The following is a 24,370-nucleotide window of genomic DNA, read 5'->3' on the forward strand; positions in this document are numbered from 1 at the left end:
AGTAGTAGTAATTGCTCCCATACCTGGATTTACCAGCCGAGAGCCTCGAGGCGGCTTTCCTTTTCAGCTGAACGACCCGAAGGAACAAGCATGGGTTATTTCTTGGTTTGGGTCTACCAAGCAACCCTTGGGATTCGGTGTGTACTTTTTCCCGTTTTTACTCCCAGGTACCCTAAGACAGAGACAGGCTGGCAGACCAAGCGCTAGATCGAATCCAGCTGATTGTCATCAACTCAGGCTCGGTGATGGGGCTTGTCCCAAACGGGCAAAGATGGCCTCTGCAGACCCAATGGAAGACAAGCAATAATTCTAGTATCATTGGACAGATGAAGATTCCACTAGTAACGGATTGGTTATGGTGATACAATACCAAGGTACCAGAGCGACCATACCTACTTGCCTAGGCAAGACCGACCCAAGTTGGTCTAGTCCCTTCATTCATTTCCTTTCCAATTCTCCGGTCGAAAGCTGCACTGCCGGGGATCCTCTTTCTCCTCGTCTCCTCCGTCCTCTCCTCTTCTCCGGACTGGCACCTCCAGACCAGATTGTGTCTGTAAAAGCCGTCGAACTTAACCTTTAGCGTTTTAGGGACTCCGAGGACTATCCACAATTATTCCACCCTCCCCCCCGGTAATCGACTCACTTACTACTTACTCACCATGAACTAACTAAAAGTCCACTCTTTACGATTCTCCTGCGCCGCTGTTGCCCCCCCGCCCTCTGTCCGCTAATTAACCTTCCACCATGGCTTGAATGGATGGTACACCCATTTCTGCTGTTCTCGCTATATTATCAACAAATTAAAAAATAAATTCTCGACTACGGCAGGATCAATCTCTTGATTTTCACTTACTCTCTTGAGTCTAGCCTCTCAATTAATTTTGTTCTGTATCCTGCCTGTGCTCTCTGTCTTCCTTCCGTGGCCCCCTCCACCACCGCCGGTACCCTCTCCTTCTGCTTCCTCTACCGTTTCCTTTCTTCTCTCTCTCTACTACCTCTTCTCCTTCGTACTTCCCTCATACTACGTCTACTTGGGCTTGAGCCTTACCATTACCTACCATCATCACCATCGCCTCCTCTTCTTCTTTACTATCGTCACCGCTCTCGCCATGCCCAGCAATTCTTGTTGAGCTTTTTGCTCTCCCGCCCTGTTATTCCCTTCCTCTCTTTTGCGCCGCGGTCCCGAAAATCATTCGTTCCTAGCCTACCGGGTTTGCTTTTGACTTTGCCTTCCCTTTTCTCCGGCACGATTGGCCCTCACTTCGCCCGCACCCTAAAATCCCACTTCCGATCGGTCATCTCCAGCGTCTTGTCTTCCATTCTCCTCCTCTGAACCTGTTGTTACTATTCGGAAGGCGGCATTCCTCGTCATGGAGCAAGAGAATCCTCTGGCCTGGTCAGATATGACCAACCCGGGCGATGATGAATTCTCCAACTTCCTCGAGTTTGGCATGCAGTTCCCCGATGTGGAGGGGCATGGGCCAAGTGACCCTCACGCTTCCCGGCCTCTTGCCCACCCGGCCTCCATCTCCATGCCCGCCACAACAGCACCTGCGCAGGAGCAATTGGTCCGCATGGATACCGATAATGTTACCACCCAGTCGCCGTCGTACGCCCACCTCATGAACAATGATTTCTCTCTCGACCTCTCCAACCATGGGCAGCAGGTCCAGCCGCATCCCTCGTCATACTCGAATGCCCCAGTCACCCCGGCATTCTACGCGCACAAGCCCCCGCAGCCCCAGTACTTCCACCCTCAACAGCAGCACCAACCGATGCAGGAACAGTCACACCAGATGTCCCACCACTCGCACCCGACGACACAGGCTTACGTTCCTCATGGTCAGACTGTGATACCACCCACCCCTAACAGTATCGAGCTCCAGGGTAGTGCCGCTACGCACTCACACCGGACTGATGACGGTCATGAGATGTACGAGCGGTTCACTCGAATGAATGACGAACAGGTAAGCATGGTTCATTCAAGATCTGGAGTTTAGCCTGCATGATCTAATGCATGCACCCGCTCTTCGCAGGCCCTTTACACCCCCCTGGTCTCACCTGCCATGACCCCATTGGAAAGTCAATTCCGCTTCCCTGAATACACCATCCCTGGAGAGTACTTCACCCCTCTCACCTCGCCGGCTCTCGAAGCTCACACTTCCAATCCCACTGGTTACCCCTTCCACACCGGCCAAATCTCTGAAATGGGATTCGTGCCCTCCCCAGCCGATAATGCACTCCCAATGTCGTCAGCCCCCTCCTCGCCGGGTCTGATGCGGAAACATCGGCGCCAGCCTTCAAACACCAAGTCCTTCTCCGCTCGCGCTAAAAAGCAACAATCGCCTTCAGTTCGGCCCCAGGCACGGAAAAAGTCACTTTTGAACATCAACTCGGATGAGGTCTTGAATAGTCTAAGCCAGGACCAGGGAAGTAGCAAATCGCGCAGCTCCGGTGGTAGTGGTCTCCGCTACGGGAGTAACGAGAGCTCTGGGCAGGATTCCGTCTCTCCAGAGCCTCTATCTGAACCATTGATGCCGCCACCTGCTCTTCCTCCGTCCCGCAAGTCTCCCGCGATTGCCCCCCAGACTACTCAGGTGTCGCAAGCCAATGAACCCGCAACCCCGGCTTTGCTGATGCGCATCCAACGGTCCCCACACAGCAACGCCTCTACTGGTCCGATGGCAACTGTGTCCAGGCCTGCTCCCTCTGAGCCACATGACGATATTATGGAAGATGTTGTCCTTCCAGAATCAGCTACCTCATATGGATCAGTCTCGAGACCTCCAGTGAGCCGCATTGACACCACGGTACGGGCGGACTCGACCTCTTCAACTACTACGCCAGGAAGCGCTACCCCTGCCATGGAGCCCAAGTCTGCCCCAGTGGTCAACAGGCCTTCCAATTCTATCGCGCCCAGCCCCCGTTCTTTGGCCATGCCCTCCCCTAGCGGACCGGTGCCCAAGAAGTCTGATACTCCGAAATTAGGGCCTCTAGGCCGAAAGCGGCAGAGTCTCAGCTCGTCTCAGCCTAGCCCCAATCTACGTCCCAAGATAAGCCCCAGTATACAACCATTGGTGCGCGGTGATGGTAAGTGCTTTCTACGCAGTCTGCGCCTTGCCCGGCAGTCTTCGATCGACTGGAGAGTTGCTCCTGGGCACCTTTTGCGGCGTATCAAGCTAACCAGTGTTGTCTAGGAGGGATTACAAGCGAAACTTCAGCCCTGTACCTTGCGTCAAAGTCGAACTATCAGCATATCCTAGATGGCACTCTTTTGCCTGGCGTCTCCTACCCTGAAACCTTGGCCGAGAATCTGAGCTCAAAGCGGACAAATCATAAACTCGCAGAACAGGGACGGAGGAATCGCATCAACAATGCGCTCAAAGAGATTGAGACCCTTATCCCGGCATCATTCGTTCAGATAAAGCATGCTAAAGAAGCTGCAATCTGCAACGCCAAGGGAGGGGAAAAAGAAAAGGAGAAGGAGAAAGAGAAGGAAAAGGAAAAGGCTGGAAACCAACCTATCAGCAAGGCTAGCACTGTGGAGATGGCTATTGATTATATCAAAGCATTACAACAGGAACTGGAAGAAACAAAGGGCAAATTAGCAGCCGCTGAGGAGCGCCTGGGGGAAGGAAAGGGGCCGGCAAAGCGTGATGACAACACAACGAACCCTGAAAATGGGAAAGAAGCAAATGCCGTTGATACGGAATCGGCAGCCACCAGTGTCGAGATAGGCCCCTCTCCATAGGGCTACGATTGAAACCTCGTAGTCGAGTTGATTCCCGAGCTGGACTGACCCTTGCCTAAAGATCACTATGATGTGATATGTGTTACGAGCGTGGATTTGAGCAAAAGTATAGACCGGTGTTTTACTGGGAAGCGTCGGGTGACGTTACACGTATCTTGATGGCTTTTTATTTTGTGAGTTACGGTGGCTGCTTCTGTCATTTCTGGAAATGTTAATAAACGGGGTGGTTCTTGTCTCTTTTTGCACGGGTTAATGAGAAGGGGTTCGGTTCCGGGTGTAAGCTGCATTTTTCTTCTCCATTGCCATTTCCTGTTCCCTTTTCACTTCTTGTACATGGCCCTATTGCTTTTCTTCGGCCCCTCCCGCTTCTGGCAGGGCTTCGTTCGTGGTGGCAGTAGCTAGCTGAGCCTTTTCACGTAAGGTATCCTGTCGCGCGGGCGTGTTTCACTTCCTTCCGGGGATCTTTCCTCTTTTCTAATGTTACTGTATCTAGAACGCAACTTCTCGGTATTTTCGTGAAATAAGATTGGGTATGGAGGTTACTTTGGTATTTATAGTATACATTGACGTAGGCAAAAGCCAGGAAAGGCTTTGGATGCAGACTGCCTATGGCAACTCATCTAGATGTATATAATAAGCATGCCTGAGACATACAGCATTGATATGTGGAATCATTCCAAACGTCATATTCCTTGATCATAGAAGAAGAAAAGGGGATGCAATCGATCATTCCAATCAGTAGTCTCGCATGACCGCAACCATCTCATCCAACCGGGCCACTTCTCCAAGCAACAAGGCCTCTTTAGCCTTCCACTGCTCCAACAGGGTCAACTCAGCCTGAGATAGATAGCGTTCCTCATTGCCCTTTACGTCACTCCGCTCCGTCTTCTCCAGGAACTCCTTGAGTCGGTTCCGCTCGAAGCGCAGGCGTTGCATACACCTAGACATGGCCTTGTACGTGTCCTCCAGAATGCTGCTCCGGATGCGGTCCGGATCATAGTACCAGAGGTAGATCGTACGAGAGGGCTGTCGCTGTGCGTCTCGGGGGACTTCTTGCAGATCCACAAATCCACCGGACTGCATGCTAGCGAGGACTTGACGCAGGTCTTTGAAGGGGAGAAGACTGATTTCCTGTAGGCGCTTCTCGTCGAGCTTGCCCTTGGCGTGGAGTACGCGGATCACTCGTAAAGCGACGTCGCCGTAGCGGGCTTCGATCATCCGTTCCAGTTCTAGGTGGCGGAGCTTGCGCGCTAGGTGTCGGAATTCGACGGTCCAGGTGATGAGTCCGGAAAGTAGGCGCTTAGATGTGAGGTTGTAGGGGGGCTGCGAGAGCAGAGAAAGGTGTTGGTCTACCTCGTAGGTGCGGCTGGGGGCTTCTGATCCTTCACGGTCGGTTCCATTGACACTGTCTTCCAAAGGCCGTTTCCCACGTTTGTTGATGGCCTGTGGTATCTCCATGGGGCCTATGGAGCCTGCAAGGTCCAACTGCGGGTCGACTTCTTCTGTCACCGCACTAAGAGCGATAGGGACAGAGTATTGCTCGCCTTCCTCTCCTTCGCGCGGTATCTCAGCACTATCTCGGCATTGCTTGGTTTGGTATTCTATGCGTCGTAGGAGGCCCTCGTAGACCTGTGCGGTTGCTGGCGATGAGTTCATCTCTGCAAGATCCAAAAACCGTCGGTTCCGAAGAGCAACGTCGAGTTTCCCATAGTTCACGCGGACAACAGTAGCCAACTATATTGAACAAAGCCATCAGTCAAGCGGATATATATATGAGTTTTATGCAGAGTCTCACCTCCATGGGAGTGGTATCCCCGCCCATCTCGTCATCCGACCATTCGTTCTCCTCCTCTTCATCATCATCCTCATCAGCATCGGCGTAGTCCATTCGTGCCTTTTTGTTTGAAGCATCCGCAGACCCGGTACCATGCCTCCTCTTCGCGCCCCGGGGTAACCCGTTATGCATGAGCCCGCGGGTGAGGTCCCCATCGAGTCTTTCCTTCAGAAGAGTAAGAGTCCCTTCCAGGACTGTTTCGTCCAGCTTCTTACCCTTTAGCTGCTTGACATCAGGTCGCGACTTAATGGCACGTTCCGCATCCAAGGCGTTGTCAGCGTAGCTTTGGAATTGCGCATCGCGCACACGAAAGATATAACCGTGGGAAGCCAGAATTTTCAGGGTAGGATGTAATAGCGCCGGCTGTTCGGAGGTGTGCTCATCATCGCCATTCATCTGTTCTTCGGTCTCTTCGCCTTCGGTTTCCTGTTTCACGCCATTCGCTTTAGGTGGTGCGGGTTGTAGTTCCGGGATGGTTTCTAGGTGGCCGACTTGTGCGTGTCCGAGATACATAATGGTTTCCATAAGGGTAGCCGCATACTTCCCAAGCCGTTCTTCAATAAACTCCAGGATCTTGCCAGAGCGAACAAGGTAATATGCAGCCTGAAGGTTTGGTTCGTAATAGGTAACGCCATCGTCGTAGGAAGTGTAATGGTACACCAGGTGGTGTTGAATCATGGCGGAAAGTCCATGACGAAGTTGACGATCGGAGAGGCGCGAGTAGAACTTTAGTCGCGGTAATGAGAGCCGGTCATAGCGCTGGAGGGTTGAGAAGATACGCTGGCGAAGACAGATGACGGTCAGCCTGTTGCTCGATGTGGCCCGCAAATTGACACCGACTATATGGTTTTTCGTGGATGCAGCGGGTTACCAAGTGAGCAAAAGCGAGCATACCGCAAAAAGCTCCCCAAAATTATCCTCGACCAAGAGCGCACATAGCTCTGCCGCGTACTGTTACTCAGACCATTAGCAGTGGTTAAAGATGAGGGGCGGGAAGAGAGGGGAGGGGGAATTGATCGCATACTTGGGAAGTCATGATGGATGGCTTCTAGAGAATGCGAAAAGCTTCAATTCTCTAGAAGGGAGGGGAAGGTCACCGAGGGAATCGCATGAGGTAAAGTGCAAGAAAGGAACGACAGGCGCGAAATGGAGAAGCCGGAGCAACGATGATCAAGATTGGGGATACTTTTTTTCGGCAATCGGAGAAGGAGAGAGAGCGTGATCTGCAAAATGTCATGGTGATTTTCAGCCTGAGGCAACCATGTATTACTACTTTGCACAGGACAACTGCTCACATAAGGAATCAGGTGACCCGGAGGACGAGGAAAAGCCGGTTCCGCCCGCACTCGCATTTCGGGCCAATCACGGGGCGAGTAATCAAGACCAGCCGGCATCTTGAAGCTTTTCAGACATCGTTTCTGATCCGCCCAACGACCGCCAGCAGCCTTCCCCTGCTCCCACTCCTCTCAACCCTCCCAATTGCTGTCGAGCTTCTCGGCTAACCATTCTCCTCGCCCTCCTCTATTCCTCTCACACATGCGATGATGCTGTCGCGGTCTACTTTCAGCCGGAATGCGCCCCGTGCGCTCCAGAAGCAGTGCTCTGCTGCTGGTGCCAGCAGCCGTCGGGGCATGGCCTCTGCTGCCACTCCTGGTCTCCAGTACGATGTCTCTGAGTCTGCTGGTGTGAAGGTCGCCAACCGGGAAGTTGCTGGCCCTACCAGCACCCTTGCTCTGGTTGCAAAGGCTGGTCCCCGTTACCAGCCCGTCCCTGGCTTCTCCGATGCCCTCGAACAGTTCGCTTTCAAGGTTCGTCCTTCCTGCCTTCAATCCGACATCCACGCTCTCTGCTACACTATTTTCTAAGGCAATTGCTAACCAATTCTTCTTATCAATGTAACAGTCTACGCTGAAGCGCTCGGCACTGCGGATCAATCGGGAAGTCGAACTGCTGGGCGGTGAAGTTTCCTCTACACACTCTCGCGAGAACGTCGTCCTCAAGGCCAAGTTCCTTTCTGGCGATCTCCCCTACTTCGCTGAACTTCTCGCCGAGGTTGCTTCTCAGACCAAGTTTGCAGGTGAGTAAGGAGACAACGGGAATATGCCGCCACCCCTTCCCCCTCCTCCAAATGTCAGACGAACCGGTCTAATTCGGCTTCTCAGCCCACGAGTTGAGCGAGGTTGTCCTCAAGACCCTCAAGTACAGACAACAGGCCCTTGCCGCCAACCCCGAGGCCCTCGCTGTCGATGCCGCTCACGCCGTCGCCTTCCACCGTGGCCTCGGTGAGAGCATCACCCCCTCGACCACCGTTCCCCTCGAGAAGTACCTCTCCGCTGAGGCTCTGGCTGAGTACGCTCAGCAGGCCTTTGCCAAGTCCAACATCGCTCTTGTTGGCAGCGGTGCCAGCTCCGCCGACGTCTCCAAGTGGGTTGGTGACTTCTTCAAGGCCGTCCCCAGCGGTGCCCAGCTCCAGAGCGCTGCCTCCAAGTACTACGGTGGTGAGCAGCGTGTCTCCACCAAGGCCGGTAACGCCCTTGTGATTGCCTTCCCTGGCTCCGGTGCCTTCGGAACCGCTGCCTACAAGCCCGAGGCCTCCGTCCTCGCTGCCCTCCTGGGTGGTGAGTCCTCCATCAAGTGGACCCCCGGTTTCTCCCTCCTCGCCCAGGCCACCCAGGGCTTCTCCCAGGTCCGTGCCTCGACCCAGAACCTGACCTACTCGGATGCTGGTCTCTTCACCATTGCTCTCTCCGGTAAGGCCGACCAGATCACTTCTGTTGGTAAGAACGCCGTCGACCTTCTCAAGAAGGTTGCCGCCGGTGAGGTTGCCGCCGAGGAGATCAAGAAGGCCGTTGCCCTCGCCAAGTTCCGCGCTCTCGAGTCCGCCCAGACCCTTGAGACTGGTGTCGAGGCTACCGGTTCCGCTCTCATCAACGGCAGCAAGCCTTACCAGATTGGTGAGGTTGCTCAGAGCATTGATGCCGTCACTGAGGCTCAGGTCCAGGATGTAAGTTTATCAATTCACCTCCTCTTGCTTTTTGCGGCAATAATTATTTGGGGGAACAATGGCTAATGTTTTATACACAGGTTGCCAAGTCTTTCCTGTCTGGCAAGGCCTCCGTCGCCACTGTTGGAGACCTCTTCCAGCTCCCCTACAGCGAGGACCTTGGTCTGACTGTTTAAACATGTATACAATACATCTTAGACTGGCTTTGGAAAAAACCGAACACCCCCTCTATTTTTTATCATGTGTCTAGATCGACCTTTCCGCAGATATTCTCTTTTGTGATGTGGCTGTAGTTGTGTGTCTGTAATACAATTGTACCTTAACCCATCTTTGTTCAATACCTCTCTCGCTGCGATGTAGGCTGCTTGCAGTAACTTACTGTGAATAGTTTTGGAAAACACAATTTGCAAAATGTATCGAATTTGATTTCTCCGGTATAGATTTCCCCCCTTTTCTTCCTTGCTGTTGCTATATGTCCGATAAACGGAGGGATATACTTTTATATCATAGTAGTCTTAGTAGTATTGAGCACGTCTAATAGAGTATTGGTACTACTCCATCATGGAACCATAACCCCCAGTATGTATGTATATATATATATATATATATATCATATAGTAGTACTACACCATTTTTTTTTTCATTCAGTAGCACCTAAGTAATAACCATCTCATATCAATTCTACACCACATGATACTCAGCATTGAACTGAAACCCGACACCCCGATACACAAAGCATGCCCCAAAAAAACGTCTCAACAAGTTTGTGACCAATCGATAGGTAAAAATACTAATTGAAGTCATCCTTGTGAACATTGTCAATAGTCGGAATATATAATCGGCATCAGTCGTACTGTTCGACTGCGGCACCTTCCGCTTCTAACTCAATGATGTAAACATAGTAATATATATACTAGTACTCTACTAACAATATCAACACAAAGATAGTATTAATGCTACTCTGGACCAGCATATGCATAGTAATGCTATATTACCAGTCTTACCTACCTGTCTGTTACTGCTCATTACTAGTAAGTACTGATATACTATGTATCAAGTCCCGACTGCCCTACCCCGAAAGCATCACCAAAGTCACCCACCCGTCTTCCTCTTTCACTTTCACTTTAACAACCCATTCACAACCATCAACCACCCAATAAAAGACAGGAACTTATCGATGATTCCTTCATATAAAAAGAAGGTACTGTACATAAATGCATCGGCTCGTCCTAGAATTCACCGGCACTGTTTACTACATAGTATTTCTACATACACAATCCACACAGATACATCCAATCACAAAGTAAATCGACAAATGAATAGATAGATACCATAGATATGGGCATTCAACTGAACTGCTAAGACACACGTGCTTACGACACCCATAATGCCGCCAATCACCTGACCCAAATTAGAACAGGGATGCCCACATATGCAGTAGTACATGACTTAGTGAGACACGCCATCATAATCATATGCAAGCCATGACTGGGATGCTCGGAGGATAGTTACCGTAGAGGGTTCACCGAGAAGAGAAAAAAAAAAGAAAGGTATCATGATTCAGACAAAAGTACATACATATACTATACTAGTCTATATTATCATATGCGATATCGGAAATTTTTGGTTAGGAGGAGAGGGGTAAGGTCCGTATTTTGGATACATGCATACTAGTCTATACTATACTATACTCGAGTAAGATGATCGGATGGTAAGGCTGTGGGTGTCAGCCAACCGGCCCTGGAATTCGGGTTTTGGAAGAGATTAAACCCGCGCAATATGACAGATGACGGACGGATGGATTGATTGATTGTCACTTTCATTTAGGACTGTGTAAGATAGCCGTGTGGGAAGGGGAGAGGCCCGGGCTTGCCCACATTCCCGAAGGGGCCGTTGGCTGACTGGAGACTACTGTCATTCCTCAGCCGAGAGTAGGCAGGACGGGCATTTACGCCGGAATAGATAGTAGCGAGCTTGTGAATCTACCTAGGTATGTGGTGGCTGGCTCTACTGTGTATTTATTCCACTCTGTTCTTCCTCGGTAACACGGGATATGTGGATGTGATGAATTGGGAAAATGCATAACAAACAAACTAACGGCATCAGAACACAGGTGGGCAATTGTGCATGTGTATCTCTCCGATGAATAGTCAACGTATGGTCAAAAATGGCCTCATGGTATATGGAATATATTAACATTATTATGCTAAGGTAGTTTTGGTTTCATAAGACTTTCTTGCGGCATGCTCGTCGGCACCTATGCATAGCTAGCTACGGACCGAGCAAGTTCCACACCGTATGGGTAAGATTATCTAGCATCCGCTCCTCCGACCGAGACCGCGCATGGCAGAAGGGTATCTCAAACCTTCTCTAGTGCTTAGCGGTGACTTTGTCGCCCGTCAGTTTTTCGACTGCTTCCTTGGCCCTGTTCGGGGTAACGGAGACCCACACGTTAGCTCCAGTTCACTCCTCGGTTATCACATGAAGATCGGGGCGCCACCCCCGTAGGAAGTGCTCCGCCCGGGGTATTGATAATGCAAGAGAGGGGAAAGTTTGTTCCACTTACATGTCACCAAGTGCCACCATGCAGACGGTCTGCCAGATTCCCAGACCCACACGGGGAGCCACACCCCGGTACAATCCCTTGATGCCGTTCTGGTCGTAGATGTACTTGGCGGCCTTGCCCACGGTGAGGTTCTTGGGGCGGTTGGGGTCATCAGTCTTGCTCTGCATCTCGACACGGATCACCTCAATGGGCTGGTTCCAGGCAGAGAGACCACCACCGAGACCGGAAGCCAGGATCTTCTCAAACGCGTTGAGCTTCTGACCCTCATCCTTGTTGGTGACCTTGCGAATAGCGGATTCAGCCAGGCGAGAGAAACCGAAGCGGGATCCCCAGTTGGTGGTCTGGCGAATGGCAACGGCGTTGACACCACGGTTGATACCACGAATGCCCTCCTTGCGGTAGATATCCATAAAGGTCGCGAAGGTGCTGGGGGGCTTGACGCCCTGGGCGGCCATCTTGTGCTTGGTGATCTCAACGGTCTTCATGCAGGTACAGAAACCCATGGTCGCGTATGCCTGTGCGATACCACCGACCATACCTCCAGCGATACCGGCGGCGAAGTCGGGCGCACCAAGCACCTTGGCACGGAACTCCGCCTCCGATGCGACGAAGAGGAGGACGGCGCCCTTAGTGGAGGCCTCAATCCAGGCCCACGGAATGAGACCTTGATAATCTAGAGTAAATGACGAGTGTCAGACAATACTACCCCACACTAGTCGGAAAAGCGAAGGTGGAGGAAAGAGCACTTACAACCGAGGATCCCGCCACGGCCCCAAATTCGACCCATAGCACCAGCGAAGCTATCGCCCCGGTTTGCAGCCATGGTCGTCTTGATCACTTCCAGCGGCTATTGAAATGGAGTTAGCATAAGCCGACAATTGCCGCTTCGGTTATTGCTTCGTACCTGACCCAAAGTGGTGACCCTATTCTATGTTAGTTATGAAACTCACGGTGCGCTGAAAGAAGTGGGTGAGAAGGGAAAACATACTCAAAGAGGTTCAATCCAGCACCCACTGTAGCAATGCCATCAGAACCAATTTCCTTCAAACCGCTAATCGTCCGGGGTTGTAGCAGATATTACATACGTAGCAGATTGCTGAACTTCACGGGCTTCTTTTCGAGCTGTTTCTGGCCAGTGGCGGCCGTCGCGGCAGTAGCGGTAGACATATCTGACCTTGGGAGCGCTGAAAGGGGCCCTGACCAAGGGAAATCTGGGGGCTTCGTCGCCTTAAGGGATCACGAAGAATCGGAAGGTAGTCTGCGGGTCGGAAACGTCAAGGACGAACGACCAGAAGCGAAGTCGGTTTTGGTTGTTTGTGGATGGAAGAAGGTGAGTTCGGAGGCAGGTGACACTGATGAGGAGGACAGGCCAAGTAAGCAGGTAGCTCCGGGGAAGGTATCGAGTATATGTACGGTAGAAGCAGTAGTATGTATGTATGAATGAAGATGAGGGAAGAAGATGAAGGAGAAAAAAGAGGAAAAAGGGAAATTATAAGAAGGATCAACGAGGGGGTGGGACGGCCTTCCAGGTAGAGCATACGTACCTATCGATTCAGATGGTGGTTTTTTTTCTCCCAATTGCAGGTCAAAGAGTTGCTTTTTTTGTCTGGCGTGGGCGCATCCAAGCACTCCGTACCAAGGAGTACTCCGTAGTAATGAGCACACTCACCACCGCAACAACCAGGAACCCAATGAGATCCAATCACCGCCCGCCATCGGCCGATTGGGGATGGCGCTAAACCTGATCAAGGCACAGCGGCCACTAGCCTGCTTCGGGCCCGGCGGTGAGCCACAGCCGAGGGCTTCAGTTGAGGCCCGGAGCAAACCGGGCTCCCCCCCAACAAACACCCTAGAGCTGCATTCATTTTCCGAAACGGTTGAGAGGGTCGATCGGGGGGACCCACGTCCAGCTGGCCCTGGAATGATAGTAGTCCCAAACTATCTATCTATGGAGTATCTATCTACCTCCTACAATAATAATAATCCCATCTAGATTCTACTACTAACCTACTTGGCACCAAAAAGGGAGAGAGGTAGATAGTCCGGAGTACGGAGTAGTCCCCTCCCTTCCGCCCTTCCCCCATAGCAACCACGATCATGGGAGGATCAGAAGGAGGATCCGCCAGGATCTCTGAATACGCCCGGACTACGGCGCCCGTAGTAGTAGTTACTATGTATATGCTTGTCTCATACGGAGTACTCATCATACTCATCATTCCTTTAGATATTCCAGTCTGGCTTACCTCACTCACGGTCCGTAGCTCGTATTGTTCCGCTTGAACGATGGAGTGCTCCGGAGGTCACCAATGGCGCCCCGAACCTCTGCAGTTAGCGTTGGCTGATATAAAGTATCTAAATAAGTCAATGTAAATTTTCAATTCATTCTCCGAAACCTGATTGAAACCCGATGCATCTTCAATTTACCCTGCTGCCTGACTGGCTATGTTGTTCGACGATCAGTCCGCGGAACTTTTTCACCTTCGGCCTATGATTTGACCGATATGCAGACCTGCACTGCAGCCAGCTCGACACTGGTGGCACTAATCACGTATGTTTCTCGACCGCGCCGATCCCACTCCTCTTAGCCTCTCCCTACCTGATTCTTATCTTCGGCATCCGACTTGCAATGTCAGCTTGCCCCTCTCCGCCCCCCTTACGCTTGCTGGTCTGTCACTCCGCGATACACTGTCCCGGGGTCCAATACGAAATAAGAATCAGAAGACGATTGACTTGGAATTTCTCAAGTGCTGTTTGTTACAAGGCCCGCTCGAACCGTGTCCTATCATACATTAATCGAACAAACCCCAACACTTTAAAAATCGTCCCCAGTCACAAAAATACTAAACCAGAACAGGGTAGGCATAATACAAGATGCTGTGTTTATCGTAAAAAGAAATAAGAATCACCTCCGGTTTTTCATGTCATCCCAAACTCATTTACAGCTTAGCACCAACAAGCTTGGCGAAAGCCTCAGTGCTGTAGGACTTGGGGCGCTCAATGGGGGCACCAAGGGCACGGTCGATGATCAGCTGGGGAAGGACACCCAGAGCACGGGAAACACCGAAGAGGACGGTGTAGTAGTTGGCCTCAGTCAGGCCGTAGTACTGGAGGAGGACACCAGAGTGCTACATATCGGTCAGTACACTGGTCGCGCATGCAACTGAAGCGCAGGTTCACGAGGCAACTTACAGCATCGACGTTGGGGTAGGGGTTCTTGGTCTTGCCGTGCTCGGTCAGGACACCAGGAGCGATCTTGTAGACCTGGCTGACCAGCTTGAACATGGGGTCATCGGGCAGCTTGCGAAGAGCGAACTCGCGCTGAGACACGTAGCGGGGGTCGGTCTTACGAAGGACGGCGTGACCGTATCCGGGAACGACCTGGCCGGCGTTCAGGGTGGACCAGAGGTAGTTCTTGATGGCCTCGTCGCTGAGGTCGTTGCCAATGGCGGCCTTCATCTTGGTGAGCCAGTTAAGGACTTCCTGGTTGGCCCTGTGCGATTGGAAAAAGAAAACATTAGCGAGATCGCTTCGATTTGATGGAAACCGAAAGAGTTTGAAACTTACAATCCGTGGAGAGGACCAGCCAGACCGTTCAGACCAGCGGCGAGAGAGAGCATGGGGGAGCTCAGAGCGCTACCAACAAGGTGGGTGGTGTGAGCACTGACGTTGCCACCCTCGTGGTCGGAGTGGATGGTCAGGTAAAGACGCATGAGCTCAACGAAGTCGTTGTTGTCGCCGTAGCCGAGCTGGTTGGCCAAGTTGTAGGAGTAATCCTTGTCCTTCTGGATAGGAGCGACCTTGCCATCCTTGAAGACGTTGCGGTAGATCTTGGCAGCGATGGTGGGCAGCTTGGCAATGAGGTCCATGGAGTCCTCGAAGGTGTAGTTCCAGTAGTCCTTCTTGTTGATACCCTTGGCATAGGCCTTGGCGAAGGCAGACTCGTGCTCAAGAGCGGTGACGGCCAGAGAGAACTGGGACATGGGGTGGAGGGTGCTGGGGCAGCGGTCGATGAGCTCCTCAATGAACTTGGGGAGGTCGGAGCGGGCAGCCCACTCAGCAGACAGGTCGCGGACCTGCTGCTCAGTAGGGATCTCGCCAGTCAAGAGGAGCCAGAAGAGACCCTCAGGAAGAGGCTCCTGACCACCGGGAGCCTTGGGGAGGAGCTCCTGGCACTCGGGGATCTAAAGAACTGTCAGTATAAATTTCGAATAGTTCTTCGGTTGTTCGCAACTTACGGTACGGCCACGGAAACGGATACCCTCCTCAGAGTCGAGGACGGAACCCTATCGAAGTCAGTTAGACAGACTCCTCAAGATTTATTGACCAGGTCCTCATCATACCTCCCACACGAGGCACTTAACACCACGGGCACCACCATAGGCCTGGTCAAGAGTGACCTCGCCGATGACCTTGCTGCCGTGCTCCCTACAAACATTGATTGACTGGTTAACAAGGCCTGTAGAGAAAAGGGTCGGACGGGGAGCTGTGCGTACTTGCGGAGCTTCTTGACCTTCTCGAGCTCGGCAGGGAGCTTCTCAGCGAAAGTCTCCTTCAAGGACTATAAAAAAAGAAAAGCATCAGTATGGATGTTCGATGAATGATTGTTATCGAGGTAAAACGAACCTTGGCCTTGCCGGTAGAGTAGCAGCGCAGGCCATTGAAGGCAGCAGACTGAACAACCGGCTTAGCGGCAATGGAGGAGGAACGGAGAGCAGAGGTGCCCAGTCTCAAGGTGGAAGCCATGGCGAATGTGAACAACTTGCAGTAAGTTGAGTGGTTGGAAGGAAAGAAAGAGAGGAGAGAAAGAGGGTATATCAGGACACGGTAGGAGAAAAGAAAAAGGAAGATGGGCCGCACGGTGTTCCCAAGTTATGGAGAAGCTCTTTTGCGCGGCCCTTTTTTTCCATCTGGCCGTACTAATACAGCCGGTACGCGGACTGTACGGTAACGCACGGCAACGCCGTGCGGTAATGGTGGGCGGCTGTATCTTACGGTCACACTAGTCTCAACCCGGCCGATGTCCCGAGTCTGAGCCAGGATTTCGGCGCGCTTTTCAGCGGCAATCAGAAGGATCCATCATGTTTTGGTGGTGACCCTTACCCGCTTGATTCCGTTGTACGGAACGGAGTCCGGAGTAAAATCCTCTCTTTCCTTGCGTTTTATTTCTTGGTCTGTGTGTACTTTTACGCTATGTATTTACTATTACAACCTTTAGAGTTCTACCCATGTCATTCTTTCATACTTGCTCGAGCTTATGCGTGTCCGTTCAAAAGCAAAGCCCAGAGCTGTCAATTGTGATCAAACGGTCAACCATGCATGTGTTGGAATATAGATATAGGCACTGTAATGCCGCCTCGGGCTACTATTATTGTGACGATCATCGGCGCCGTCTCATCCGTAAACGGAGTGCCACAGTAGAGCTGTTGGTCCATGGCTAGTGACGTCGGCAGTCGCCATCTCATCCACAATTTTGCCCACCCATTGAGTTTCCATGGGCACGGATTTCCCCAGCCATAACAACAATACAAGTATGTAGTGGTATTACCTTACACACCTTGCTCGACATATATAAGTTCAGACCTTTATTACTCATGATTGAAGATTTGCATGGTCACAAGGGGTACTAGTACAAACTGTGAAGGATACTCGTGATTGCGGTTGGAAAGTGAAGTAAGCAGTAAGGGAAAATATCCAAATTCCTGAGTCCTAGCCTGTAAGAACTAAGAACAGAGTTCTCATGGTTAACTACTTGTTAAGTGTCTCCGTTGTAAATGTTTCCAGGGGTTAATGGAGTACTCTGTAAGGTTTCTCAAACGGTGGGACGGTCTTCATTTGTTGTGTAGAAAATCGGTTACCTAACATGATGGGGAAGCCCAGCGCATTACCTCATTCGACTCACCGAACTGCGATTCATGCACCTGTTTCATGCTTTGGCGGGACTTATGTAAGGATTGCATATCTCGTTCAAAAAATGCAAATCACGTGCTACTATGCAGATATGGCAGCCTGAGGCAAAAGAAAAGAAAAATGGCTGGGCATACCCGGCTCACTCACTTGTTTTTAGGTGTTGCTGCCCGTTCGAGTTTAGCGCAGATATATGCTGATTTTTCTCCTCACCTGACTGACCACCTTTACTACCTTCAACGAAATCCCTTCCCTTTCAACTCCCTTTCTATCCTTTCTTCATCTCTTCTGCACCGTTTCTCATCCCCCACTCTTTTCTGCAGCAAAGTCGGCAAATCTGTAATATCCGCCTTTGCATCTTTTTTGTTGCGCTCAGCTCTTCGCTTTTTTTTAGGTCGTACTCTGTACACGTACTCGTTCGCGAGTTGCAAGGCCCTGGACAGCATCGCTTGGCTGTGCTCCAGCTGTAGGCGGAAGGCCCCCCTGGTCACCAGAGTACGCTCGTGGAGTCTGTAGTGACACGACCAGAAGTCCGCTTAGGAAATCACTTTCCATCATATTTGGGAGGCCACGACCCTGCAGGTTGCTGATATTCCTCTCTTAAGCATCACCACCACCTTAGCTGCGCTGGATCTCCCAGTAGTAACAGCTCATTGGGAACTTGGTACTATCCGGTCGCGTTTACCATATACTTGAAAAGCGATAGTCTTAACAGAAACCTGTTGCGTGTATCCTGTTCTCCCCGTACTGGATTCGAGTCAACACCCAAAATCTCATCCACCATGTCGTCTGCTGTAGCAGAACTGGATAACTACCTCCAGTCTATGCTGGCACTCAAGCCCCCGGGTGTTTCAGGCTCTAAGATCAACAGTATTACGTCGCTTTGCACGGCAAACGTTCAGGTATTACTTTCCACTTCCGCCATTTTTTTTTTAAATCACTTTATCAATAGAAATTCATGCTAATTCATGATTCTTCTCTTGTCACAGAATGAATCCGTTCTCATCCAGAAGATCTATACACACTTCAAGAAGGCACCAGGAACACACAAATTGGGCGTACTCTATGTCGTAGACTCTGTAACTCGACAATGGGTAGAAGCAGCGCGCAAGGCAGGACAGCCATCCGGTAGTGCTGCTCCCGATGGTACTTTCGCCGCTGGTGTCAACAGAGTGACCGAATTACTACCTGTCCTCATGACGGACATCATAAACAACGCTCCTGAAGATCAAAAGGTACGCTCTAGATGCAATACGCATATTATATCATCAAACATTCACAGTGGCCGCGGGCAAGCATATGGCCGTTAGGAAGCCGGGGTTTGCTTTGAAGAAACCCTTGGTGGTGGCCTGCTTTAAGAGTTGATATACGTATCTCCTGCTGTATAGCCCAAGCTGCCATGCATAGTATTCGTGGCCGCTGTGCTCCCTTCCCCCCTCTCTGCCTCGTTTTTCTCTTCTATCGTTGTCTGGTGACGAATAGTCCAACTTACGTATACGTCCGCCTCTCCTTATAGGAAAAAATCAAGAAACTGGTCGACATTTGGGAACGGGGCTATACTTTCCCTGCTCCCATGCTTGCCTCGTTCAAGGAGAAGTTAAACGCACCCCCATCACAAAGTAAGCAATATTATCCCCTCCAGCTGATGCTTCCTTGTATCTCGGCGTGGTCAAGCCGAGCGGCCCTCTAGAACCGCCTGTCTTCATTTGACTCGAAAAATTGTCCTGGTATAGTCTCTAATCGTTCTTCTTTTATCTGCTATCTAGATGTGGAATCTACTACCCCGGAAGGCTCGCCAGCACCCAACTACATGCCGCTGGGAGGTCAACAGCAGCCGCTTAACGGTGTGCCTTCAACCACTTCTGCTCAACAGGCGCCAGACACCTCCAGTATTCTAAAGGCCCTGGCCGACATGGCCAAGCAGAACACAACAGCCCCCGCAGCCCCGGCCGTGGCGGCACAGACTAACCCTCTTAATGCTCTGACCCAGCAAAGTACGGTTCCGCAGCCCGCGTCATCATCCGTAGACCAGGCTTCACAGGGCCCGAATGGACAGGCTGGTGTAAACCCGTATGCTGCTGGAAGCATGGCGACCCCGTTCGCGGGATTGAGTAGCGTTGCTCAAAACCCGGCATTGGTGCCGCCGCCGCCGCAGACCCAGAGCCAGAACCACACCCCCAACCCGTTGGCAGCAGCGCAAAACCCACTGGCCGCGCTACTGCCGCAGGCGACTGCAGCTCCGGCTCAGCCGACTGCCCCGATCGGGCCTGATGCACTGCAGCAGCAGCTCCAGCTCCTGCAATTGCTGGCTGCCCAAGGCATTCCTCAAGAGCAGTGGGCCACAGCCCTGCAGATTCTCAGCCTGTCCAATGCCGCCGGTATGGGTGGAATGACCGCCGGTCAGGCTCCTCCGCCTTTCAATCTGCCCGGTCAGCCCGTTGCCAACGCTTGGGGCGCTCGGCCCGACTCCCAGTCACGTGAATTCGACCGGGACCGTGAGCGTGATCGCGATTACATGCGCTCCCCTCCTGGCCAGTACCGCCGCCGTTCTCGCTCCCCCGGTTGGGACAGACGTCGTGAAGCCTCCCCTCCTCGTCGTCGTGACAGCCCTGTCTATGGTGAGTACCATGGCGACTCCCCGGGACGTCGTGGTGGAGACCCGCGCGGTCGCAGAGGAAATGAGTATCGCCAGCGCAGCCCTCCTGGACGCCGTCGTCGCACTCCTTCTCCTCCTCGCAAGGATCCTACCCTGCCTCCCCCAGGCCCCAAGTTCATCGAGTGGGATTACTCCATTGGCCAAGGGAACATTAAAGGTTGGTTTCTGCCCACACTTATCTTATCCCCTTCCCGAAGCCAATCAGGCAAAAACAAAGTTCGTGATTGCTAACTGGCCGTTGTATAGTCCTGAGTCGTACTCTTTTCGTCGGTGGTGTTACGTACGTTTTTTCTCCCATACTCTCAAGTAACTACTGGACTATGTATTAACATGCGCTTAGGTCTTCCGAGGCGCATCTCCGCTCTCTCTTTAGCAAGTTTGGCATCGTCCAGACGTGCATCGTCAACATTGACAAGCGTCATGCTTTCATCAAGATGATCAGCCGTCAGGACGCCGTCATGGCACGGGATGGCATGGAATCCTACAAGTCCGGTGACATGCAGCTCAGGGTAAGCTCTCAACTTTTTTCCCGTCATGTTCTTTCTCAGCTAACTCATATCATAGACTCGTTGGGGTGTGGGATTCGGTCCTCGTGACTGCAGCGATTACCAAACAGGCATCAGTGTGATTCCGATTGAAAGACTAACGGAGGCTGATCGGAAATGGATGCTCACCGCCGAATATGGCGGCACTGGCGGAAGGACCATCGAGTCTGGAATGGTCGTCGAGGAGCCCGACATTGAGATCGGCGCTGGTGTATCCTCCAAAGGTTTGTTAGCACCATGTCTACTCTAATTGACCACGAAGCTAATGATTTTCAACAGCTATCAGCAGAAGAATTGCTACCGACACTGGCGGCAAGCGTGGACCTGTCTCTTCCCGCACGCAGCAGGACCGATTCCGTCGGCCAGAACGCGATGGACCTGCCAACGGGATGGGCATGGGTGGCTCGGTGGAGCGCGAGATACCTAATGCCAACAATGTCGGTGTCCCGCCTGCAGTGCCTGGCTTCGGCTTCTCATTCCCCGGCATGCCCATGTTCCCTCCCGGCTTTATGATGGGAGGAGCACAAGCTGGATCTGGCGGTGCGGCACAGCCGCCTCCTCCAGGCCAAGGAAGCAATTAGCTATGAAGCATGCTATTCCAACGACGATTAGCCCCTGCTCTCCATCATCTCGTTCTTCCCTTGTTTTGATACCACTATTTTCTCTTCGTCTCTTCTTCCCATTTGTCTCTCTATCTCTTTTCTCATTCTTTCTACTCTGCAACGTTCTCATGTAAATCTGTTTCCGCACACCCCCAAAAATAATCGGCGTTGGCGCTTTCGTATTCATTGTTCAGCGGAAGGCATACGCTTTATGAGTGGGCGTTCTCCAGGCGGGTCAAGAGCACGGCATCTCCCATGTGGCTCCACAATGTATCCCCCATATGTCTTTGTTGCTTCAATTCTTCGCATAAACAGACGTCTCGACACACAGCGCTTGTTGGAGAAGTGAGTGGACCGAAGTTCGCTGGCTCGAACACTTACTGAACCATTCAGCGTCTAAGTTTACCTGATCTGTTTTTCTTCTACCATTTTTTTGCTTCTTGTCTTCTCTATCTACCTGTATTCGCAACCCGCTCATCTCTACCCGGGAAAGGGTGGCTCTTGTGATGTGATGTATTACTTTTTCGTGTTTTCCTCCTTGCTTTTCCCTTCTATTAAACGAATTGCTAGTTGGCTGATAACCGCTTCTCGTGTGTCTCTTCTGCACCTGCGTTTCCAACTCTTTTCCTTCTTCGCTTCCTGTGCATAATTGACCTCCCACTTATTTACCTAAATTCATAAGTTCTGAGATCGGATCTATCGCTTTTCTTGTATAATATCGTAGGCATCAACGTTCTTGGGCACTTGGTACGCGCTGCTCGCTGCTTCTGTAGTCAGTTTGAAAGCAAAATTACGAGCTAGTATATGATGAATGGTCGCTACGTATTAGATGCTGGGTTCTTATCTTACCCATCCAGGGTTTGCTTGCCCGTAGTCTATAACTCAGCTTTTTAGTAAACTGTGATGCAGGCGCTCCATCCAGGCGGCCGTATTAGGCATTGTCTTTTCCCTTTACTATCTTGATTTGAGTGTTTTATTAGGATTCTACGAAGGGCCCGCTCGCTATTGAAAACTAGATGCTTCATATTGGTATCATCTCGATATCTTCAGAATAGTACGTGAAAGTGTCTGTTCCCGCCTGTGCAATGGGATTTCTCAGTGCCTGCCCATGCGCGTTGTCGCTTAGGGGTCTGCGTTCTGGTGTCTGATTCGACCCAATCCCCAAGTCCCTATGGAATAAGCGCAGAACCAGCCATTGCCTCTCCAGCCAGACTTCAAGAGTTCAAATTTAACCAGCGAAAGCATAGTTTACAGAGCACTAGCAGCCTTGAACGACTGCTCAAAGTCGGCAATGATATCATCGATATGCTCAGTACCCACCGAGATGCGGATTCCATCCTCAGTGACTCCAGAGTCAATGCGTTCCTGCACGGTAAGCTGTTCATGAGTTGTGGACCAAGGGTGAATAGCGAGGGTCTTCATATCCCCAACACTGTAGAAGACATGATTAGCAGCCGAAGCTTTCAGATGAGTCCAGCCCCACCGCAGATGGACTTACTTTGCGAGATTGCTGATCAGCTTAAAGCCGTCAACCACCTGACTGCCTGCGGCAGCACCTCCCTTGACCCCAAAAGAAAGAACGCCACCAAAGCCATGCTTGAGATAGCGCTTCGCTGTCTCATGGCTGGGGTGGTCCTCCAACCCTGGGTATGAGACCCAAGAGACATTTTCATTTTTGCGAAGCCAGTTGGCCAGTATTATAGCATTGCTTGCATGTCTCTCGGCACGTAAACTCAAGGTCTCGATGCCGAGGAGAAGCTGTTGCGCGGCAAAAGGGTTCAGAGCTGATCCAAGATCTCTCAATATTTCCACTCGCACCCGAATGGCAAAAGCAAGGGGACCAAAGGTTTCCCAGAACTTCAAGCCATGGTAGCCTTCGGAAGGTTCAACAAACTGTGGGAAGCGTGCTGCATTCTTTCCCCAGTCAAACTTTCCACTGTCAACAACTACACCAGCAACAGTGGTGCCGTGACCTCCAATCCACTTGGTGGCGCTGTGTACAATAATGTCGGCGCCGTGCTCAATGGGACGGCAATAATAGCCGCCGGCGCCGAATGTATTGTCGACCTATATAGCACCCTAGTATAAGTTGCAAATCCTCTTGACGAATTTATACGAGGGCCCTAAAATATACACTTACCACTAGGGGCACGCCCTTTTCGTGGGCTACCTTGGCGATGGCTTCGAAATCGGGTACATTGTAGCGGGGGTTTCCGATAGTTTCAACGTAAACAGCCTTCGTACGGTCGTCAATAGCTGCAGCTATGGCCTCCGGGCTGTCTCCCTGGACGAACTTGGTTGTAATTCCCAATCGAGGGAATAAAACTTTGAATTGGTTATAAGTGCCACCGTACAGGTTACTGGTGGACACGATATTATCGCCAGCATGGGCAAGGGCAGATATGGCCATGAACTGCGCAGATTGACCCGAAGAGGCGGCGACGGCTGCGACACCACCTTCAAGGGCAGCGATACGTTTCTCGAAGACATCTACAGTGGGCTGTTTATTTCTTCTAGGTTAGTTGATACTAGAACTAGCAATTGATGCAATGCTTATGAGGGGAGTAAAGACTAGACTCACGTTCATAATCCGACTATAGATGTTGCCAAACTCTTTGAGACCAAAGAGTCTGGCGCCATGTGCGGAGTCATTGAAGGTGTAGGACTAACAGAGACCTGATCAGAATCGACTGCACATGATACCATATCTTGAAGATATTGGCTTACCGTGGTTGCATAAATTGGTACTGCTCGCGAATGGGTCTCGGAATCTGGTTCATGACTTGAGAGAGCAATGTCAGCACGAGGATCTGGTGTGACAGGTCGATGGAGGGGTCGGTATGCACATACCCCGCATGAAGCTGTAAAGTTTCGAAATGGGGCTGCTTAGATTCGGACATGTTGCTGCTATTCAATTGGGACGCTATCCTTCAGCTTGTATACTCCCAAGTAAAACAAGGATTAAACAGGGAGGACAATGAGGGGACAAATTGGCTGAGGTGGGAGAAGTATAATGGGAACCGTTAGTGACATGGGAACGACACATGCTCGCATTGTGGTAGATCTACCGACGACTAAGCAATTGGCGACGACGATGGCGTGATTCGATGGAGTAAGAACAAAGGAGGAGAAGAGAAAAGGCGGGGGAGGCGACGAATCCCAGCCATTTAGTACTAGTATCTAGTAGTACTCGGTCCTGATCAGATGCGCCATGGTACTAGTAGTCTGGATGGTCCTAAGTTCTGCTCCTGCATGTCTATCTAGTAAATACTAACATGCAATCAATATAGTATCTTGATTTCACATGGCATACGACTTTGTATAGTGGGATTTCTCCTATAGTATTTATTAAGAGTGTATAATATACACTCTCACTTGGCTCATCCGGGCGCTAAAAGCGAAAGGCCCACATATTGAACCGGACGTGCCTGATTTCTCCGCCCCAAAATCTTTCCAACAACTGCATGCAGGCTCAGTCAATCTGCCCTGTGGACATAGCTATCTACTT

The 24,370-nt window shown here is 51.3% G+C and overlaps 8 protein-coding genes across 8 annotated transcripts; 3 read left to right on the forward strand and 5 right to left on the reverse strand.

The window, feature by feature from the left end:
- Nucleotides 1-1,370: 1,370 nt before the first annotated feature.
- Nucleotides 1,371-3,751, forward strand: BO79DRAFT_212794 (phosphate-sensing transcription factor PHO4; the record flags this gene model as incomplete). Its single annotated transcript, XM_025683184.1, has 3 exons — nt 1,371-1,967; nt 2,037-3,090; nt 3,198-3,751. The coding sequence occupies 3 exons, from the start codon at nt 1,371-1,373 to the stop codon at nt 3,749-3,751; spliced, it is 2,205 nt and encodes a 734-aa protein (XP_025545404.1).
- A 550-nt stretch (nt 3,752-4,301) lies between these two features.
- On the reverse strand, nt 4,302-6,767 carry BO79DRAFT_3852 (putative DNA directed RNA polymerase III subunit Rpc82). The gene is made up of 4 exons (XM_025689164.1): nt 6,610-6,767; nt 6,480-6,536; nt 5,547-6,365; nt 4,302-5,485 (listed from the first exon to the last, which is right to left on the reverse strand). Exons 1-4 carry the CDS (start codon nt 6,619-6,621, stop codon nt 4,487-4,489), a joined length of 1,887 nt encoding a protein of 628 aa, XP_025545405.1. The 5' UTR covers nt 6,622-6,767; the 3' UTR covers nt 4,302-4,486.
- Nucleotides 6,768-7,006: 239 nt separating this feature from the next.
- BO79DRAFT_185230 (ubiquinol--cytochrome-c reductase subunit 2) lies at nt 7,007-9,023 on the forward strand. The gene is made up of 4 exons (XM_025680382.1): nt 7,007-7,393; nt 7,488-7,662; nt 7,748-8,589; nt 8,670-9,023. Exons 1-4 carry the CDS (start codon nt 7,127-7,129, stop codon nt 8,763-8,765), a joined length of 1,380 nt encoding a protein of 459 aa, XP_025545406.1. The 5' UTR covers nt 7,007-7,126; the 3' UTR covers nt 8,766-9,023.
- Nucleotides 9,024-10,760: 1,737 nt separating this feature from the next.
- On the reverse strand, nt 10,761-12,630 carry BO79DRAFT_206251 (putative mitochondrial DNA replication protein (Yhm2)). The gene is made up of 6 exons (XM_025681937.1): nt 12,241-12,630; nt 12,144-12,168; nt 12,060-12,078; nt 11,906-12,002; nt 11,156-11,828; nt 10,761-11,014 (listed from the first exon to the last, which is right to left on the reverse strand). The coding sequence occupies exons 1-6, from the start codon at nt 12,320-12,322 to the stop codon at nt 10,960-10,962; spliced, it is 951 nt and encodes a 316-aa protein (XP_025545407.1). The 5' UTR covers nt 12,323-12,630; the 3' UTR covers nt 10,761-10,959.
- A 190-nt stretch (nt 12,631-12,820) lies between these two features.
- On the reverse strand, nt 12,821-13,359 carry BO79DRAFT_134475 (uncharacterized protein; the record flags this gene model as incomplete). Its single annotated transcript, XM_025678021.1, has 2 exons — nt 12,821-13,071; nt 13,167-13,359. 2 exons carry the CDS (start codon nt 13,357-13,359, stop codon nt 12,821-12,823), a joined length of 444 nt encoding a protein of 147 aa, XP_025545408.1.
- A 732-nt stretch (nt 13,360-14,091) lies between these two features.
- On the reverse strand, nt 14,092-15,898 carry cit1 (citrate (Si)-synthase CIT1; the record flags this gene model as incomplete). The annotated part of the gene is made up of 7 exons (XM_025685785.1): nt 14,092-14,280; nt 14,345-14,645; nt 14,720-15,336; nt 15,391-15,438; nt 15,496-15,580; nt 15,649-15,713; nt 15,779-15,898. 7 exons carry the CDS (start codon nt 15,896-15,898, stop codon nt 14,092-14,094), a joined length of 1,425 nt encoding a protein of 474 aa, XP_025545409.1.
- A 1,810-nt stretch (nt 15,899-17,708) lies between these two features.
- BO79DRAFT_3915 (Nrd1 complex RNA-binding subunit) lies at nt 17,709-20,999 on the forward strand. The gene is made up of 8 exons (XM_025689172.1): nt 17,709-17,961; nt 18,049-18,294; nt 18,576-18,678; nt 18,826-19,872; nt 19,962-19,995; nt 20,056-20,224; nt 20,280-20,484; nt 20,540-20,999. The coding sequence occupies exons 1-8, from the start codon at nt 17,842-17,844 to the stop codon at nt 20,839-20,841; spliced, it is 2,226 nt and encodes a 741-aa protein (XP_025545410.1). The 5' UTR covers nt 17,709-17,841; the 3' UTR covers nt 20,842-20,999.
- Nucleotides 21,000-21,880: 881 nt separating this feature from the next.
- Nucleotides 21,881-23,955, reverse strand: BO79DRAFT_163479 (O-acetylhomoserine aminocarboxypropyltransferase/cysteine synthase family protein). The gene is made up of 6 exons (XM_025679132.1): nt 23,713-23,955; nt 23,590-23,644; nt 23,444-23,527; nt 23,003-23,362; nt 22,361-22,929; nt 21,881-22,294 (listed from the first exon to the last, which is right to left on the reverse strand). Exons 1-6 carry the CDS (start codon nt 23,760-23,762, stop codon nt 22,111-22,113), a joined length of 1,302 nt encoding a protein of 433 aa, XP_025545411.1. The 5' UTR covers nt 23,763-23,955; the 3' UTR covers nt 21,881-22,110.
- Nucleotides 23,956-24,370: the final 415 nt, after the last annotated feature.

This window comes from Aspergillus costaricaensis, assembly GCF_003184835.1.
Source record: "Aspergillus costaricaensis CBS 115574 unplaced genomic scaffold BO79scaffold_1, whole genome shotgun sequence".
In the NCBI taxonomy this organism is placed as follows: domain Eukaryota; kingdom Fungi; phylum Ascomycota; class Eurotiomycetes; order Eurotiales; family Aspergillaceae; genus Aspergillus; species Aspergillus costaricensis.

What these genes read in the sequence shown, in the direction of transcription:
- BO79DRAFT_3852 (XM_025689164.1), bottom strand. An exon ending in ATTTTGGGGAGCTTTTTGCG is followed by an intron (nt 6,366 to 6,479) that starts GTATGCTCGCTT and finishes TGTCTTCGCCAG; the next exon opens with CGTATCTTCTCAACCCTCCA. An exon ending in GGGATACCACTCCCATGGAG is followed by an intron (nt 5,486 to 5,546) that starts GTGAGACTCTGC and finishes TGTTCAATATAG; the next exon opens with TTGGCTACTGTTGTCCGCGT.
- BO79DRAFT_185230 (XM_025680382.1), top strand. Translation starts at nt 7,127, where the DNA reads ATGATGCTGTCGCGGTCTACTTTCAGCCGGAATGCGCCCCGTGCGCTC. An exon ending in TCGAACAGTTCGCTTTCAAG is followed by an intron (nt 7,394 to 7,487) that starts GTTCGTCCTTCC and finishes TCAATGTAACAG; the next exon opens with TCTACGCTGAAGCGCTCGGC. An exon ending in CTGAGGCTCAGGTCCAGGAT is followed by an intron (nt 8,590 to 8,669) that starts GTAAGTTTATCA and finishes TTTTATACACAG; the next exon opens with GTTGCCAAGTCTTTCCTGTC.
- BO79DRAFT_206251 (XM_025681937.1), bottom strand. Translation starts at nt 12,322, where the DNA reads ATGTCTACCGCTACTGCCGCGACGGCCGCCACTGGCCAGAAACAGCTC. An exon ending in GAAGTTCAGCAATCTGCTAC is followed by an intron (nt 12,169 to 12,240) that starts GTATGTAATATC and finishes GCATTGCTACAG; the next exon opens with TGGGTGCTGGATTGAACCTC. An exon ending in CCGTGGCGGGATCCTCGGTT is followed by an intron (nt 11,829 to 11,905) that starts GTAAGTGCTCTT and finishes CATTTACTCTAG; the next exon opens with ATTATCAAGGTCTCATTCCG.
- BO79DRAFT_3915 (XM_025689172.1), top strand. Translation starts at nt 17,842, where the DNA reads ATGTCGTCTGCTGTAGCAGAACTGGATAACTACCTCCAGTCTATGCTG. An exon ending in TTTGCACGGCAAACGTTCAG is followed by an intron (nt 17,962 to 18,048) that starts GTATTACTTTCC and finishes CTCTTGTCACAG; the next exon opens with AATGAATCCGTTCTCATCCA. An exon ending in CTTTTCGTCGGTGGTGTTAC is followed by an intron (nt 19,996 to 20,055) that starts GTACGTTTTTTC and finishes ACATGCGCTTAG; the next exon opens with GTCTTCCGAGGCGCATCTCC.
- BO79DRAFT_163479 (XM_025679132.1), bottom strand. Translation starts at nt 23,762, where the DNA reads ATGTCCGAATCTAAGCAGCCCCATTTCGAAACTTTACAGCTTCATGCG. An exon ending in TCTATAGTCGGATTATGAAC is followed by an intron (nt 23,363 to 23,443) that starts GTGAGTCTAGTC and finishes AGAAATAAACAG; the next exon opens with CCCACTGTAGATGTCTTCGA. An exon ending in CTGATCAGCAATCTCGCAAA is followed by an intron (nt 22,295 to 22,360) that starts GTAAGTCCATCT and finishes TGTCTTCTACAG; the next exon opens with TGTTGGGGATATGAAGACCC.